The sequence below is a fragment of the Pteronotus mesoamericanus genome, unplaced genomic scaffold (assembly GCF_021234165.1).
Source record: "Pteronotus mesoamericanus isolate MK-2021 breed Mesoamerican mustached bat unplaced genomic scaffold, CSHL_Meso_final contig_130, whole genome shotgun sequence".
NCBI lineage: Eukaryota > Metazoa > Chordata > Mammalia > Chiroptera > Mormoopidae > Pteronotus > Pteronotus mesoamericanus.
In genome coordinates, this window is record NW_026555060.1 from 25,547,677 (window position 1) to 25,566,368 (window position 18,692).

Sequence of the window (18,692 nt, forward strand, 5' to 3'; positions counted from 1 at the left end):
CTCGTCATTGTCTTCCATGTTCTCTCCTCTAGCTTATACCCTCATCTATCTCTTCTCTCAGATATTCCAGTTTTTACAAGAACATGTATTATCTTGTACCTAGAATTAAAACCATGTATTTTCATGTACTAAGAACCTGGAATAGAGCCTAAATCCTAAAATAATTGGGAAGTGGGTATTACCTTTGGAGATTTTGTGTGTGTGTAGATTACTTCAGTAAAAGACAAAAATGACCTGGATTCACTTCCCACTAGGTATTGATTACAATGTTTAACTGATGTTAAGATAAAATACATCAAAGAAGACTGCTTGTAATATGGAAGAAATAGAACAGCATTTCATTTAATGTTTATTCCCAGGAGCTGATGATAGTAACTGGCGGCAACAGCAACAGCAGAATATGCCAATTCATTCTTGCCCCAAATGTGGAGAAGTTCTGCCCGACATAGATACATTACAGATTCATGTCATGGACTGCATCATTTGAGTGTTGACATTTCGCCTCCCGCGACCTGTTGTTAAATGTCAGATTTCTTTCCTCCCAGAGTTTTACTTTTGTGTTATTTGTTTTTACTCAAATATTTTGGCTCATTATATTTGTTTTAGGAGAAAGAAAATCAATATGTTCCATGTAGGGCATTTTTTTGTGGATTTCCATAAATTCACAAAATAGGATTCTTAACATACCATTCTTTTGATAACAGATTGATTTTTCTTTAATGTTCAGTTTATGTGAACACTGATGTGTTCATGCAGTTAATGATCATGTGACATCATGGGACACAGTAAGTGTAATTAGATGGAAGAAGTACTGCTGATAAACATTAAGAGAACCTTTTAAGAAGACAGGGAAAATGAAGTGGTCACAGAAATCTTCAAGAAAAATGTCTCTGAAATATTTTTGAAATAAATTGTATTTTATTTTTCTTCATCCATTTAAAACAAACCTATTTGGGGTTGTGTGTATATGTGTACATTGTAGTTTTATTGCAGCCACAGTAATTGTACCAAAGTTACAATATGGCTGCTTGCACATGAGCACTGTGAGCATTTACTGGATCATCAGGACAAAGAAAACAATTTTGGCATAGATGAAGTAGATACATTAGGTTTACTGGATTTGATATAACCACGGTACAAAGAAGTTATCTTTGTTCTTTTGTTGTGCTGCAGGTATATTGGCTGTACAGTAGAAAGTTCATTCATTTTTAAAAGGAACCGCTGTTTATTCATTTTCTCTTTAGATCAGGCTGTATAGTCATGATCACAAAAATAGTTACTGCAAAATAAAATTTTGCTTAAAAGACTCTCACATTGTTCATACGTTACTGGCTAATTTCACAGGATGCATTTTCTGGATTCAGCTTCATATAAGCTTATTAATTATTATTAATTCTATGAATATGAACAAATCCCTTCACTAGAGACCAATATATGTTGTTTGAATTAGAAATTGTTCTTGCTATGGAGGTGAGAAAAATAGGGATGTGCCATATTTTGTAAACCTACAGTTATTAGTAATACTAGGCCAGCCATAAAAGTAAACAATGACCTTATGCATCTAGAACCTAAAACATTTAAGAGAAAATTAAAATAATTTCCTCTGTTTGGCTCTGTCATTAGACTCTTTGCTAGACAAACTTGATTTAATACACATATAGACAAACACATGGAATCAAACAGGAAACAAAATAGTTAACTATATCTTTATACTTTGCAAATTCACCAGTAACTTAGATTAAAAAACTTTCCTGCCCTAGCTGGTGTGGCTCAGTGGATTGAATGCTGGTCTGTGAAACAAAAGGTCATCAGTTTGATTCCCAGTCAGGGAATGCCTGGGTTGTGGGCCAGCTCCCCCATTTGGGGATGTGGGAGAGGCAACTGATCCATGTTTTTCTCACACATTGATGTTTCTCTCCCTCTCTTTCTCCTCCCTTCCCTTCTCTCTAAAAATAAGTAATAATTTTTAAAAAAGATTTTCCTGCTTCAGCCCTGGGAGAATGTTTGTTAAACACATTTCTAAAATTAACTATGAAAATTTTATTTTTATTTTCTTGTTTAAGGCTTCTAGTTTAATTTTTTTCCTTACTATTTTATACTGAAGAAAACAGATTTCTATATTATCCTAAATAGAAAAGCAAACCGAATGGTTTTACATTTAAGTTTTTGAGGATATTAACTTACTTTGTTCAAGTAAAAATATTAAGCTGTTCACAACTCTGAGATACCTAGAAACTTTTTAAACACCTGGAAATTAAACAACACACTTGTAAATAATTCATGGGTTAAAGAAGAAGTTTTGAGAAATTTAAAAATATTTTAAACAAATAAAATGAAAATATAACCTACCAAATTTGGAGGATGAAGCAAAAGAAGTGCTTAACAGGAAATCTATAGTATCAAATGCATATATAGAAAAGAAGGAAGATCTAACATCAAGAATCTAAGCTTCCAATTTACGGAACTAGAAAAAAGAACAGCAAATTAAACATAAAAGAAGCAGAAGGAAATAAATAATAAATATTAGAGAAGAAATAAATTAAATTGAAACCAATCAACAGAGAAAACCAGTAAAATCAAAAGCTGGTTCTTGGAAATGATCGGTAAAATTGGTAACCCTCTAGCCAGGTTAACTGAAAATAGAAGGCACTAATATCACCAGCAGTGAAATTGGAATTTGAAATAATACAATAACATTTATGAGCACCAAAAAATGAAATACTTAGGTATAAATCTAATAAAATATGTACAAGATGTGATGAAAGAACTCAAAGGAACTAAATAAGTGGAGAGAGAGTCCACGTTCAGGTATAGGGAGGCTCTGCATTGTCTGCATCTCAGTTCTTCCCACTCTGATCTATAGATTCCACATGATCCCAATCAAAATCTCAATGAGTTATCCTGTGGATATTAACAAACTGATCCTAAAATTTATATAGAGAGACAAAAGACTCCAAATGGCCAAAACAATATTGTAGGAGAATAAAAATAGAGGACACCACCTGACTTTAAGAATTACTGTAAAGCTACAGTAATCAAGATAGCATGGTATTGGTGGAAAAATAGACAAATATACCAATGGAACAGAATAGCCCAGATAGAGACCCAGAGAGCCCACTGGTCTTTGACAAAGAAAAAGCAATTTGATGGAGAAAGTATTTTTAACAAATGATGCTGGCACAATCCATATGCAAAAACAAACAAAATGAATCAAGACACAGACCTTCCCCCTTTCACAAAAAACTAACCACATATTGGGAATAGATCTATACAAAATAGACATCTGATGAAGGACTAGTATCCAAAATATACTAAGAACTCAAGACAACAGTAAGAAAACAACCCAGTTTAAAAATGGGCAAAAGATAGGTACCTCACCAAAACAAATACATAGATGGCAAATAAGCATATAAAAAGATACTATATATCACATGCCATTAGGGAATTGCAAATTAAAATGAGATACTGCCACATACTTATTAAATGGCTAAAATCCAAAACAATAATAACAAATGCTGGCAAGGATATGGAACAAAAAGAACTCATTTATTTCTGGTGGAAATGCAAAATTGTACTATGGGAGACAGTTTGGCAGTGTCTTGCAAAACCAAGTGCAATCTTTGGCATTTACCCAAATGAATTGAAAACTTATGTCCACACAAGGCCTGCAAAAGTATTTATAATAACTGCCAAAACCTGAAAGTAGCCAAGATGTCTCTCAATAAGAAAATGGATAAACAAACTGCGGTACATCCAGGCTATGGAATATTATTCAGTATGAGTTATCAAACCATGAAAAGAGTTTGAGGAAACTTAAATGCATATTGCTAATGAAGGAAGCCAATCTGAAAAGGCTATGTACTGTATGATTCCAACTATGTGACACTCTGAGAAAGGCAAAATTATGGAGACAGTAAAAGAACTGGGAGTTGCCAGTTGTGGGTGAGCAAGAGGGATGAATAGGTAAGAGCACAAAGGATTTTTAGGGCAGTGAAACTATTCTGCATCAATGTATTCATAGAGTGAACCCTAATGTCAAGTAGGAACTTAGTTAATAATAATGTATCACTCTTGGCTCATCAATTGAAATAAATGTCCCATACTAATGCAAGATGTTAACAAGAGGGGGAATTATGTGTTGAAGGGGTTATATGAGAACACGCTGCTCTTTCCACTCTATTTTTTTTGTAATCCTCTAATTGCTCTAAAAAATAAAGTCTGTTTTTTTTTTATGAGCAAAATAGTTTTCAACTATAATGTAATATGAACACACATAAAATGCATTGTGTGCATCATAAAATCAAGATTCTTGTGAAGTTTGGCTAACACTTCCATTTGACCCATAATGAAAGGGCTAATTTGGAATTGCCTTTAATGAAATGTCAAATTTAGACTTCCAGTCAAGATGGAGGCATAAGTAAATACAGTTTGCCTACTCGCACAACCACAGCAAAAATTACAAATAGACTACGAAACTATCACCCAGAATTGTCGGAAAATCGAGCTGTACGGAAGTATGGTAACAAGGAATTAAAGAAGTCACATTCATCCAGATACGTAGGAGGGACGGAGACACTGAAACACACAGAAATGCGGAACAGGCAGTCCCACATCCATGTGTGGTAGAAAAAAATCGGGGGGGATACCTCAGGAGTGAGGGATCCCAGCTACATACCAGACCACGCAGCCCAGGATTCCAGTCCAAGGAAGAGAAGTCCCCATAACTTCTGGCTATAAAAACCAGTGGGGGTTGCAGCAGCAGAAAAAACAGTAGGATTCCCAGGAGTCTTCTCTTAAAGGGCCCTCAATGGACTGAGGACTTATGCAGATTCACTTGCCCCTGGCCTCCAGCATGGGGGCAGCAGCTGGACGGGCACGAGAGGCATACGGGGAGAAATTTAAGTGTCTAGCATTAGAGTCAGTGCCAGGGAATGGCTTCCTCCTGCACAAAACTCCAGAGGCCAGGCAGTGACACTGTCCCCTTTCTGAGCCCTCCCTAACACAGAGCCACAGAGCTGTGACACCATATCAGAGACTCCATCAACTTGGTTCACACGGGTTGTCCTGCCCAGACAATTACCTAAAGCTCTGCCCCATCCAACTTAAAGATGCACTTTTCTACAATAGGCCATGCTACTAAGGAAGCCAAAGCAGCTCTACCTAATACATAGAAACAAACACAGGGAGGCTGCTAAAATGAGGAGACAAAGGAATATGGCCCAAATGAGAAATCAAAACTGCAGAAAAAGAACTAAACAAAATGGAGATAAGCAATCTAACAGAGTCAAAGTTCAAAACACTGGTTATTAGATACTCAAGGAATTCACTGGGTACTTCAACAGCATAAAAAAGACCCAGTCAGAAATGAAGCCTACCCTAAGTGAAATAAATAAAAATTTACAGGGGACCAACAGTGTAGTGAATAAAGCTGAGCATCAAATGTATGATTTGGAACATAAGGAAGAAGCTGAGAATCAAATCAATGATTTGGAACATAATGGAGAAAAAACATTCAATCAGAAAAGAAGAAAATAATCTAAAAAGACAAGGACAGGCTAAGGAGCCTCTGGGTCAGCTTCAAACATACCAATGTTTCAATCATAGGGGTACTGGAAGGACAAGAGAAAGAGCAAGAAATTGAAAACTTTTTGAAAAAATAATGAAAGAAAACTTCCCCAATTTGTTGAAGGAAATAGACATAAAAGTCCAGGAAGCATGGAGAGTCCCAAACAAGATGGACGCAAAGAGGACCACACAAAGATACATCATAATTAAAATGCCAAAGGTTAAAGATAAAAAGAGAATCTTAAAAGCAGCAAGAGAAAAACAGAGAGTTACACATAAAGGAGTTCACATAAGACTGTCTGCTGATTTCTCAAAAGAAATTTTGCAGGCTAAAAGGGACGTGCAAGAAGTATTCAAAGTCACAAAAAGCAAGAACTTACAACCTAGATTACTCTATCCAACAAAGCTATCATTGTGAATGAAAGGGCAGATAAAGTGCCTCCCAGACAAAGTAAAGCTAAAGTAGTTCATCATCACCAAACCATTATTAAATGAAATGTTAAAGGGACTTATTTAAGAAAAAGAAGATCAAAACTATAAACATTAAAATGGCAATATATTCAAACTATCAATAATTGAGTCTAAGCAAACAAGCTGAAACAATCATAGATATGGAGATCATTTGGAGGTTTATCAGTTGGGAGGTGAAGGGGAATAATGGGGGAAAAAGGTGCAGGGATTAACATATTGGTAGGTACAAAATAGACAGGGGGATGTTAAAAATGGTATAGGAAATGGAGTAACCAAAGAACTTATATGCGTGACCCATGGACATGAACTGAGGGCAGTGCTGGAGGGAATGGGTGGTACTGGGTAGAGGGGGGCACAGGGGTAAAATGGGGACAACTAATAGCACAATCAATAAAATATATTTAAAAATGAAATGTCAAACATATGCCATCAGAAATCAAGTATATAAACTAATATTCAAACATTTTAGTGGAACAACAAAAGGTACCCAAACTGCTTTGTTATGAAGGGCAAACAAAAAGTGGAAATAAGTTAACAGTCTTTGGCATCTTTTGACTTATATACTGTCATTTAAAAAATTATTGGGAGAACATTCCACAGTCTTAAGAAAATTTGGTCATTGCTGAGTAATTTGTTATTTTTTCTAGCTAACTAACTGCAGTGATGTGAAGTATAATACAAATGTATTGATTCAGGAACTCTCAATGAGCTGAGAGATTTATGTAGCAATTTTGTTCTTTAAATATATGGAGCCATAATCACGACTAAATATATAAAATATTTATTGTAGTTATTAACCCAGCACAAGAAGAATGTGTTGAACATTTTGATGAGTTAATTGAAACCACCAATGAGCCTTTTTTATTGGCTTCCTTTTGGAAAACATCAGTTGAAGTAACTAGATGGAGGAACGTACTATGCTGTTTAAAGTACCCTCTAGATTGGTTGAAAAGTAATTAACATTTATTTGGGCAGAAAACACAATATTCTGTTACGAAAATCAAGTAGCTTGGGTTTTCCTCTTTCTTAGCAAGGCCATTCATCTCTAAATGGATGGCTGCCTCTGAAAAAGGATAACATTTTTCTCAGTACAGGGTCTTTATCCAGTTTGTTGGACAAATTCAAGTTTGGGATGAGGTTCTATAGAGTACTGTACTGTACAGCTTGGAAGATGTGAAGACAGATGTGAACAGATTTCTACAAGGAGCTGTGGGGTAGGGTGGGACTGTGGAAACTGGCTATTTCTCAATAAAAGGTCTGTTCTGATTTTGAATGTCATTGCCTCCTGCTGGGCCTAAGACGGAAGAATTAAGTGTCTGGTACATTAACCAGGTAAAAATACTCAGATATTCTGCTTCTGTAATCTCCGCTTTAGAGAACTCAACTGTATTCAGTAAACCACATCCCAAACCCTACACTTGAAGCCCTAATACAACCCCTGGCTTCCATCACAAATCTAAAGGTACCTGCTGAATATCCACAGCATTCCCTCAGCCTGAACTCATCCTCTCTTCCACTGTCCAAAACAAGCCCTCCTTTAGATTTCTAGCCCATTTCTATAATTCTACCAGTTTCTCCCAGGTATTGCCAACATAGCCACTGTCTTCTCCTTTTCCTGCCAAAAGTAACTTTCCTTTGGTCAGTTACCAAAGCAGATAGATTTTTCTTCATGTTTCCTTTTTGTCCCTTCCCTTCAACTCATTCTGGGACTATCACAATTTTCTAATGTGCTCATCTGCCCCCAATTTCGGATACATTCAGTTCCTGAGAACCTATCTTTGTTAGCTTAATCTCCCTAAGCAACGCCTTACAAAGTAATAATAGTAAGTTAATACACATGTTTTACATGTGATGTTACATGTACTGTGCACAGTATGTATATTTTTTCAAGGTTCTCACAATGTCCTATGAAATAACTATTACTATCCGTTTTGCAGATAGGTTGAGGCACTTTAGAATTGACTGAAAGTTGCAATTAGTATGTGGCAGTTAAAAACCTTTCAGCAATGACAATATTCTTAATTAACTCCAGAGTCTAAGCACACAGACACACATTTTCTCTATGTATCTATCTTCCTTCCCCACCTGCTCAAAACACGGCCTTTCATTGCTTACAGAAGAAAGTTCCTGACCCGGAGCTCAGCATAGTCCACACAATACATTTTACCTACGTATTTTAATGTTTCTCGCACGCCTCCTTTTTTGCCTCCTCTCCAGCAGGATTGGTGGTCATTAGTAGTCGTCTTACGTTAATTACGCATGTATCACATCTACCAAATTAGTGAATTCCAAGAACATAGATCACGTCTTCGTCCAACACCTTCTAGAGCTGAGGCAACAGAAAGAGAAAATGAGGCTCAGGATTGGATGGTACAGTCCCGGAGAGTGTTAGGAACTGCGTTTTGACCTCATGTAAAAACACCATGTGTTAATACTTACGTTTCGCGGCGCTGGAGGGCACCAGAACGCTTTATTTAACCTAAAGGTGCCTAGGGGGTGCCCTTGCCCCCAACAAAGAGGGCCCCTGGTCACGTGAACCAATCAACTTGCTCTGTGCAAGGATTTTTTTTTTTTTTTTTTTTTTTTTGCGCCTTCTTCAGGTCTTTTCCTCCTAGAGCTGCGATGCAGCCAATCAGGGCGATCCCAAGCCGGCGTGCGTCAAACGTCAGAGACGGGGTGGAGTCAAGTTGGAATTTTGGCGGGTCTGACTGTAGAAAGGAACGGGTGCGGAGCAGCTAAGAAGCCGGTTGTGGCTGGGTGAGTGGTTCTCGGGCGGTGGGAGAGAGGGTCCACGACGAGCGTCTGAGGGAGAGGTTAGAGAGCTCTGGAAGCGAGAGGCGCGGAGCCCGCGGGCACTCGGGTGGGCGAGACGGGAAGCGGGGCGGCCTTAGGAGAGCGCCGGGCGGGCGCGACCGGGAGATTCGGTGGCTGAGAAGTTGGCGGGGCGCTTGCGAAAGATACCGTGGAGTGCCGTTTATTTCATTTAAGGGACCAATTTTTTCTTTTTAAAAGTAATCTTTAAAACACTTGCCAGGTGCATGCCGTTTAGGCTTCTCTTATTTATTCATTTTTTAAAAGTCACGATTTGAAAATAATGACTACGTACCATGTACGGGGCTCCAAACACTCATTTATGACCTGTGACGCTTACAATCTAAAGAAGATGACAAACGAGTGTACAATAGTGCAGTATTTTAAAGAAAAGGGTGAGTTGAGACGGTGGTCTGGAAAGGCTTAGAAAAAATGAGAGTTAAGCAGAGACCGAAGGGTGAGGAGCAGCTAGGGAAGAACTTTCCAAGTAGCTTGATACCTGTAAGCACTCTGTTCAAGAAGCTGAATGCAGTCTAGTCTTTTTTTTTGTTTTTAATTTTTTATTTTAGAGAGAGGGGAAAGGAGGGAGAGAATCATCAATGTGAGAGAGAAACCCCAACTGGGGACCAAACCCACAACCCAGGCATGTGCCCTTACCGAAATTGAACCAGGGGCCTTTGGTTTGCAGGCCAGTGTCCAACCAACTGAGCCACGCTGGCCAGGGCAGAATGCAGTCTAGTCTTGCTGGGACAGTTTGGAGGGGTGGGTAGGGTTCAGTGGAGTGGAGGCACAGAAAAGATAAGGAAGGAGGAGAAAGAAGACAAGAGAGAGAGTATCCATTGTCTCATAGCCTTTGTAAATTTTGTTCTAAGCGCAATGGAAGATCATCAAAGAACGGTTTACTAAAGGACTACTGCTATTGGAGTTGTGTTCCTAAAAAAAAGATTACTTGACTGTTGTTCAGAAAAGAGATTACAGAGGATCAAGGAAACTAATACAGGAAGCTAATGCAGTCAGTAGTCTGCACAGAAGATTGATGGTGGCTTTGACCGGGCTTTGGCAGTAAACTTGGGGAGAAGTGGAAGTTTTGAGCAATAGTGTGGGAACAGAACCCATAGCACTTGTCAGATGGCCCCCGATATGAGGGTGAGGAAAGGGCATGGGTTTGTGCCGACAAGGTGGTTAGTTACAGAAATAAACAAGACAGTTTTCTCCTTCTAAACTCTCGAGGAGCCTATAATCCAGCAGATTTCCCCAATAGATACCACAGTAATATTGTTTACAATTTGTCTCATCCATGTAATCTAGTATCATTAACTGTACCATACCTGAGTTTCTGTAACCATAGTTTGCAAAAAAAACAAAACAAAACAGAAAGTAGACTGCTTCCACTAGGAGGAAGATGGTGTTGGTGGTAGGGGGTGAGAAATGGTTGGAATTTGGATGAAGTCTGTGATAAGAGCCCCTAGGATTTGTAGGCCTCTGGATTTTGGGGTATGCAGTGTGAACAAGAAAACTGAGGGTGACTTCTCTAATGACGATTTCACAAAGCCAGGATTCTGCATTGCTGCCGTCTGTCTCCTGGGCACCTGACCCTCCTTCGAAGTTCCCTGTCACCACTGTTCCCTAGACAGCATGGATGGTAAGTCCTGGAAGTATTCTCAATTTTCCTTTGATTTTAGAAAACCACCCTTTTGTCTGTTGATTCGTCGGTTATCCTACTTGCAAAATAGTGAAAATAACTGTTCCATCCTCAAGTATTGTATGAGTGGATTCACTTCAGTCACTGAATGTTACTTGTTTTAATCAGGTGGGATTTCTACTCCTGGCTGCACTATTTGTTCATAATGATAGCTGGCAAGTACTTACAGTGTGCCAAACACTGCTCTAAGATCCTTAACTATATTCACAGTGAATTCTGAATGATAAAATCGGCTATTGGATGCATATAGAAAAAATAGTCTATTCTTGGAGTAGAATAAGACCTTTATTATTAGGTTACCACAGACCTTTAGAACTGAATTAGACGTGAGGTATAATTTTTGTATCACTTTGTATATATTTTAAATTTTATTTTGTATTTATTTAATAACAACACACGCCACTATAAAAGAGAAAAGATTTTGTCAAGGAACCTGAAGGCATGAGAGAGAAGCAAGGAGGTGAAGAATTTTTATAAGGCAGTGATTATAATGATGGAACATGGGTCCTAAGCGAAGACTGGAGGAATGGGGAATGAGGGGTGGTAAAAATGTCATAGGAGGGTTGATGGGTTGGAATTCTTAATAAAGATGGAGGGGAAGAAGGAGGCATCCCAAGGGACTTCAATAGAAGACAGCAAACAGGAGAGCTTCTTGATGAAAAAAATCTGATGTCATGTTCTTTGGTCTTGAAGAAAGGTTAATAGCTCCAAAGTGACGGAGATAAGCAAGAAGATATCGGGGCCCTCGAGTTGATTACCAAATATTTATTGTATGCCTCGTACATGCTGGCCGCTATTCTAGCACCTGCAATATGAGATATGAACAATTAAACAAATTCTACTCAAGAGGTAGCCAGATTTCTGTTGTGACAGCCGCTGAGGATATAGGTAAACTTGCTGATAGTAGATTCTGAGTTCCAGATAGCACATCCCATGGGTTTATAAGTAAAGATATCCTTGGGGAAAACAGATTTTTTTGGTGGTGACCAAGGTAAACTGGGATGCTAGGCATCATGGATTAGCCCAGCTGCTATCATGAAAGAAGATGGGCTCAAGGCTAAGAGTATGGAGCCATGAGGTAATATTTTTCACCCGTGACTCCCAGTGGTATGGGCCAAGGCCTCTTCTTGGGGGGCGTTCTCTACAGCAGCTGGGACTGAAAGAGAGGAGGGCCTCTGGTCAGCATGTGGTCATCTCACATGGAGCTCAGGGAGCCAGATTGCTTCTTCTCTCTCACTGTACCCTGCAATCTTAGAGTCTCTGTGGACTAAGCATTCAAAACTAGTTGTTAAGCAACCTCTGACTTTAAGCGTTGGACCCTTCATTAGATTCTAGGCCTTAAGCTTGGCTGTTGGCTCTTTCCCATCTAGTATGGCAGTGCAGAGTAGTAGAAGGGATACTGGTTTCCTGATTTAGAGCTCTCCATCCTAACCCAGGCTTCCATGCTGACCTGTTTCACCATGTGATCCTGGACAGGCCCCTGCCTTGTCTGGACTTTGAGGTCCTGTCTTTCCAGTGAGGGAGTGAATCAAGTCTTTAACATTTCCTCTGATTTTTATGAAGGAATAATGCCCAAAGAGGGGGAAAATATGAGCAACGAAAATAGACAAATCCAAAAAGAACCAGTTATGACCAAGTAACATAAATAACTCCTTATCTTACTAGTAATCCTGGAAATGCAAAACAAAACCATTAGCTGCCTTTTTAAATCATCCAGCAGGTTGGCAAAAAATCTTAGATGACCTATCAGATAGTGGGGAGGTGATAGGGAGAAATGGCACTTGAGTACGATGCTTGTAAGAATACAACCACTGTGAGAACAATTTGGCAGCATCTAGTGAAGTTGAAAACAATGCATACCTGACAGTCCAGGAGTTTCACTTTTGATTTGTGTTTCCATGGAACTTTTATACATGTGCAAGAAGGTATATACATGACTGTAGCATAGTTTATAGTGTGAAAAAATTAGAAATAGCCTATATGTTCTTAGTTGGAAAGTAGATTAATAAAATGTGATACAATCTTACCGTGAACTACTAAACAGCAATTGAAAGAAATAAGCTGAAGTATATGTTTTAATTTGGATCAGTCTTACTTAGGTGCAATATTGAATGAAAACAGGATACATAGTAATATGTACAGTGTGAAATAATTTAGGTAAATGTTTTTAAAACAACCAAATACTATATTAATTATGAGTTCCTATATATTTATGTTAAAAGTATGGAAAATGGACTAGAGCGATGCACCAAAATTATGATTATGATTGCAATGGGGCCTGGAGGTAGTAGTAAGGATTTTGGGATAAGATTTGGCATGATAGTCCTGGCTGTTGTGGCTCAGTGGATTGAATGCCAGCCTGTGAACGAGAAGGTCACTGGTTTGATTCCTGGTCAGTGCACATGCCTCGATTGTGGGCCAGGGCCTCAATTGGGGATGTACAAGAGACAACTGATTGATGTTTCTCTTGCACATAGATGTTTCCCTGTCTTTCTCCCTCCCTTGCCCTCTCTTAAAAAAAAAAAAATTGGCATGATAATATTTTTTTTTTTAAGTTTTAAGAAAACTGTTTAATGTAAAGGCCAAAAGCAAACCTGACAAAACGTTAGTGGTGGCTAATTCTGGGTGATGGGATATGAGTACTTTTTATGTAATTGTGTGTACCTTTCTATATTTTTAAAGAATTGCTCAGACAATTAAAAAATGGGGGAATATATACGCCTAGGGCCTAAATATATATTGTGTTTTTCAGTTATTCCCTTTTGGGTTGAAGTTGGTATGCAGGAAGTTGTCTTCTCATTAGCTGATGTAGTGTAGGGGAAAAGATCTAGCCTAGTGACTGGCCCAGTGTAGTAATTAAGCAGGTATTATTGGCCCCTTCTTAGCCTAGAGCCCTTCAAGAAGTGTTTGGAAAGAAAGATGGTAGAGATAATTATTATTATCAGTAATTATACCAGGCAAAATGGCGAATTTGTAGAGAACTTTAATTGCCATTTTAATGTTTAATGTTTTAATTAACTATGCTTGTCACTAGCAGTTTTTCTCAGGTAGGCTTATTTTCTCTCTTTTCCTTTTCCCCTAGTGGAGGAAGATGAATTATCTCTGCTGACTGCACTGCTGGAGGAGAATGAGTCAGCCTTGGATTATAATTCACAAGAGAGCCACTCCTTGACCCAGGATGATGGTAAACCTGACGCATTTGATGAACTCTTCGATGCTGACGGTGATGGTGAATCTTACACAGAGGAGGCTGATGATAGTGAATCGGAAAGGACTCAAGACCAAAAGGAAAATTTGGCTACTCTCTTTGGAGATATGGGGGACTTATCAGATGAAGAAGAGGCTCCTACATTGCAATCAGCCAAAAACAGAGCCCTCCCTGCTTCTGCTCCCAGTCAAGGGAAAACTAACCAAGAATTGCAAGGTGCCCTCGCTGTTTGCTTTCTCTAGACTAGATGAGGACTGCCAGTCTGACATTTCCATCAAGATAGCTGTTGAGTTAAGGGTAGAGATAAATGACTTTAAAAAAAAAATTATCTGAGTTATTACATCAAACATTTAAGTCCAGCATTTCAGCATACAAAATGATAGACAGCCAGTGACGTATATATGTATTAGGGACCACTAGTCACAGGGTGACTCTAATACCTCCTTATTACAAAAATATATATGTATATATAAAACTCTGGAATTTATATGCATATGGAGCCAGAAACAAGACTATAAAAGCTACTACATACTCAGTTTGAGCCAGAGACCATTTCTGAACAGAAGCTTTGAGGAATGCCCTTTTATTCCTGGCATGTTCTCTTATTATATTTTTAAATTATAATAAAATTCATTGGTTGGCAGTGTCTTCTAATACAGGACCAAGCATTTGTTGTATTGATTATGATATTCAATTTGTGAATTAAATGTAATTATGTCTTGATCCCTAAAAATTTAACTGTAGATATGTATCTGTGATATCTGTCAGTAGTATGGATTCATAATTAGCTTTGGTATTAGAAGATTGATTACTGGAAATAAGACTAGAAATAAGTTTATTTCTCAAAAGGGATATATTGTGGATCTTGAGGTTTTGGGGGAAGATGGGTGGAGACCAAAAATAATTCCAGCACTTTAAGCATATGTAATATTTCTTCTGGTTTGGTTCTTAAATCAATACTTTCTTTTCCATAGATGAATTAAAGAAGTTGCAAGAGCAAATGAAGTCCTTACAAGAACAGCTAAAAATGGCAACAATTAAACAGCCTGCAAGTCCAGCCCGTCCACATAAACCTCCTGGTAATCAGACTGTAATTCTAGGAATAGTAGGCATTTCTATTATTAAGAAAGTATTGCATTATTTCTGCATCCAATTCCTGGTAAAACAGTTTTTGAACCCCTTTCTAAACTTTCTTTACTCATTTCTTTTAATCAAATAGATAAGTCTCCACGCCCCCCTCTTAAGGAGAAGAAAGTTCAGAGAATTCAGGAGTCAACATGCTTTTCTGCAGAACTTGATGTTCCTACTGCACCAAAAACCAAGCGGGTGGCGCGGACACCCAAAGTTTCACCTGCAGGTGTAGTACACAAGGCCTCCTGGTCTCCCAGTGCTCTGATGCTGTTGCAGATCTTTTTTGGTACTATCGTGTGTGTAGCTGGTCAGTTTCATTAGCTCACTGAGAAAAGGAAGTTTCTTGGGAATGGAATCCATTTGCTCTGTTATGTACTGGAAATTTCTCTACATCTCAAAGTGCTTAGAAAATTTACTATTTAGAAGGTATTTATGAAATACTGAATGGGTTGAAATTTTTTTAACTCTGTAGCCCTGCAGTTGATTTGAACTGTAGTAAATATAAACACTGGATTGTGTTCTCATGTTAGGAATCTAGAGATTTAATCTTCAGGCTTTTGATACTGAGGCACAGAGTCCCTTACAAAGTGCTCAGGTTTTATTTGAAATTAGGTTTTATTAAACCAGAAGGTCTATTTAGAAAAGATTTCTCTGTCAGGAGTCTGGAATAGTACTCAAAAGCCTATTTCAGCACATACATATGCACACACAAAATAAAATGAAAACATTTGTAAGCTCTATTGATTTTGTTGTATTGCACCAGTTTGCCCAAAATGATTATTCTTTGAAAGATGAAAGACAAAATGGCCTGTAGATAACATAGCTCAGAGTTAGTAGCTTTTTTTTTTACCATATGTGTTCAAAAGGCCTTTTGAGTAGCATTGGCATATGACATAATACTATAGTGGCTATTTAAATTAGATTAAATCAAATTAGACATTTATTTCATTAGAAGCAGTAGTCAATTATAAGTGACCAATGGCCACCATATTGGACAGCAGTGATATAAAACATTTCCATCACTACAGAAAGTTCTTTGGGACAATACAGAGATTTTGAAGGTAGTACAGAAATGATCTTGTGGGCTTCCTTTGTTCTCAAGATTTAGCTATTGCATGTATTAATGAAAAAAGCAACAATTCCATTAAAAATGTTGTAATTATCGGTGTGGTGGGGTTTTTTTCTTACTTAATTTTTATTTTAATTTTCTAGAACCCAAAAGCTCACCTTCAAGGATGACAAGCGCACCCTCTCAACCACTCCGAACAACTCCTGGGAACAAACCTAGCGGGATGTTTAGAGATCAGGGTAAAGGGGCTCCCAAGAGTTCTGAGGAAACATCGGAGCCGGTCTCCGTGGAAGCTTTCTCTGGCCTGAGGCTCAGGTCAGTAACTGACAGCCCCTCCGGAAGTCTTGTCCTCCTTCCCGAGGGCGGAGCCTTTCAGAAATAGTACAGCAGATCCACATGATACCAGTAGTTGTGGAACTTGAGGAAACTTGGCATTGAGTACTGGGTGCGACTCAGTATATATGCATATGAAAGGTTTAAGGAAGACTTTTGCTTGTTTTTATGTATATATTTATATAGACATGAAATTGACAGATAGTATATTTAATCAGAAACTGGCAGGTAGAAACAGTGATAGAGGCTTTTTAAATACATAAAGGTATATACAATTTAACCAGAATAATAGTATCCTGTAATTGATGTTAAGAAAAATAGCTGTGTTCTTTTATTCCTAATAACTTTTAAGACAAATTTATAGTCTTTGTATCTGTTATGAGGAAAAACTAAGATACTCAGTTAAAGTAGGAATAAATTCCAGGATCAGTTCAGTGAAAAGCCTAGACTTTTAAAAATTCCCTGTGTTCTGTACCACTATTCCACTGTGTCCCCATCATTCTTCTCTTGAAGCTCAAGGCAGAACCGTAATCTTTACTCTGAGACCTGATTGCTTTTAGTACGGTCCATCTGAGTAGCCAAGTGCATGCCCTCTAGAACACTTAAACCTTGTCAATCTAGACTAAAACTGCCACATTCTTGAATTATTTATTACTAAGCAGAGGAAGAACAAGTGGCTGCCATCCTACAGTATGGTACTGTAGATGGAGTAATACAGTAGACATGCATTGTGAAGACTCAGTACTCCAAAATAAAAAATGCAGTGTCTTAATTATGTTTGAGACGGAGTCTGAGGAATGGAATGCAATAAAAGCTCTCTGAAGAGCTTGAGCATTCTTCAAGGTGAACATGTCCTTCCTAAGGTGATACTGCCTGCCCCAACCAGCTCCCAGTTGGCAATGCTTGGATAATGAAAGATGTTGTTCATGCAAGTGTACCACACATGTGAGTTGAGTGGAGGTAGATCAAGTTGAAGCTACTCAGCCAAAGCTTCTCAGTGGCCTACAAATTTAGGGGATTGCAGAATTGTTTGAGTCTCTGTAATTGTGTACCTGAACCTCAGAACCTAAAACCATTCTGAAGGCTGGTAATCTGATGATAACCTATTAATTCACAGAAATCAAGCAAAGCAAAGGATTTCTCCTGAATATTTTTCATTGTTCAGAGTTAGGTCTAGGACTTTGTCTTCCAGAAGACTTCTGAAAGAGTCAAAGGCATGTTTATTTGTGTTATCTTGTTCTTGAATATATATCAAACATGGAACAGATATTAACATTCTATTAGAGAGAAACAATTTGCAGATTCACCAGTTTTTGGCCAGTCTTTAGGAACAAAACTATTAATTGAAGCTAGAGTCAAAGCCTTTATTTATTATGTGAAAATGTTGGCTTTAAAAAATCTGGTTAGAAATAGAACCAGTACAACTTTTGCAGAACTGATGAAATTTAAATATCTTATGTCAATTCATGATATTCTATTAAAGTCAAAAGACATTATTTTTAAAAGATATTATAATTGGTAAGAACTTAAAGGATTTGTGATCTTTTTTTATTTTCTACATAAGCCCCAATTTTATACCCAAGGAAGCACAAACCTACCTTTAAAAATGATATTATTTTTATTTATCTGCCATTAAAATGTCCGCCTAGCCCATACTGTATAACTAAACATTCCTGAAAACAGGTTCTTTGGAGATTTCTGCCTATAATACCTCTTTTAATCAACTTACCTGGCAGGGCCAGATAACCTTTTATCAGGCTAGTAGTCTAATTGCATGTGCTGGTTTCTTGACCCAGACGGCCTCGAGTGTCCTCCACAGAAATGAACAAGAAAATGACCGGTCGAAAACTGATCCGACTGTCTCAGCTCAAGGAAAAGATGGCAAGTGAGAAGCTGGAAGAGATAGACTGGGTGACATTTGGGGTCATATTGAAGAAAGTCACTCCACAGAGCTGTAACAGTGTGAGCCATTTTATTGATTTTTTAGCTCTTTCATCAAACTGACAATGGGGACTCATGCTCTTAATTTGTTACCCAGAGCCCATCAGTTATTTCATTTTGAAATAATTGTTAGTACATTTTCAAGTTGCCACACTGTTATTGAGTTGGTATCCAAGGGGTTATTGTAAGGAATCCTCTACTTAAAGAAGATATGGGTGTATATATTTCTTGGGCTTTTGAGTGCCCACATAATTCTCTTTTGTTTTTGTTTTTGTTTTTTAAGATTTTATTTACTTTTGGAGAGAGGGGAAGGAAGAGAGAAAGAGAGGGAGAAACATCAATGTGTGAGAGATATATGGATGGGTTGCCTCTCACACGCCCCCAACTGGGGACCTGGCCTGTAACCCAGGCGTGTGCCCTGACAGAGAATTGAACCAGTGACTTTTCTGTTAGCCCTACAG

At 38.1% G+C, this 18,692-nt stretch overlaps 1 protein-coding gene across 2 annotated transcripts in view; it reads left to right on the forward strand.

The window, feature by feature from the left end:
• LOC129086884 (optineurin) overlaps positions 1-18,692 on the forward strand; it is an 80,521-nt gene that overhangs the window by 41,943 nt on the left and 19,886 nt on the right. Inside the window, exons 14-18 of one of the 2 annotated variants that reach the window (XM_054593624.1) lie at positions 13,632-13,973; positions 14,732-14,836; positions 14,977-15,114; positions 16,101-16,272; positions 18,087-18,252. In XM_054593624.1, coding sequence (XP_054449599.1) covers positions 13,632-13,973; positions 14,732-14,836; positions 14,977-15,114; positions 16,101-16,272; positions 18,087-18,252 — 923 coding nt within the window. Of the gene's footprint in view, positions 1-359; positions 6,340-13,631; positions 13,974-14,731; positions 14,837-14,976; positions 15,115-16,100; positions 16,273-18,086; positions 18,253-18,692 lie in introns of those variants that run through there. The other variant, XM_054593630.1, reaches the window with a different exon arrangement.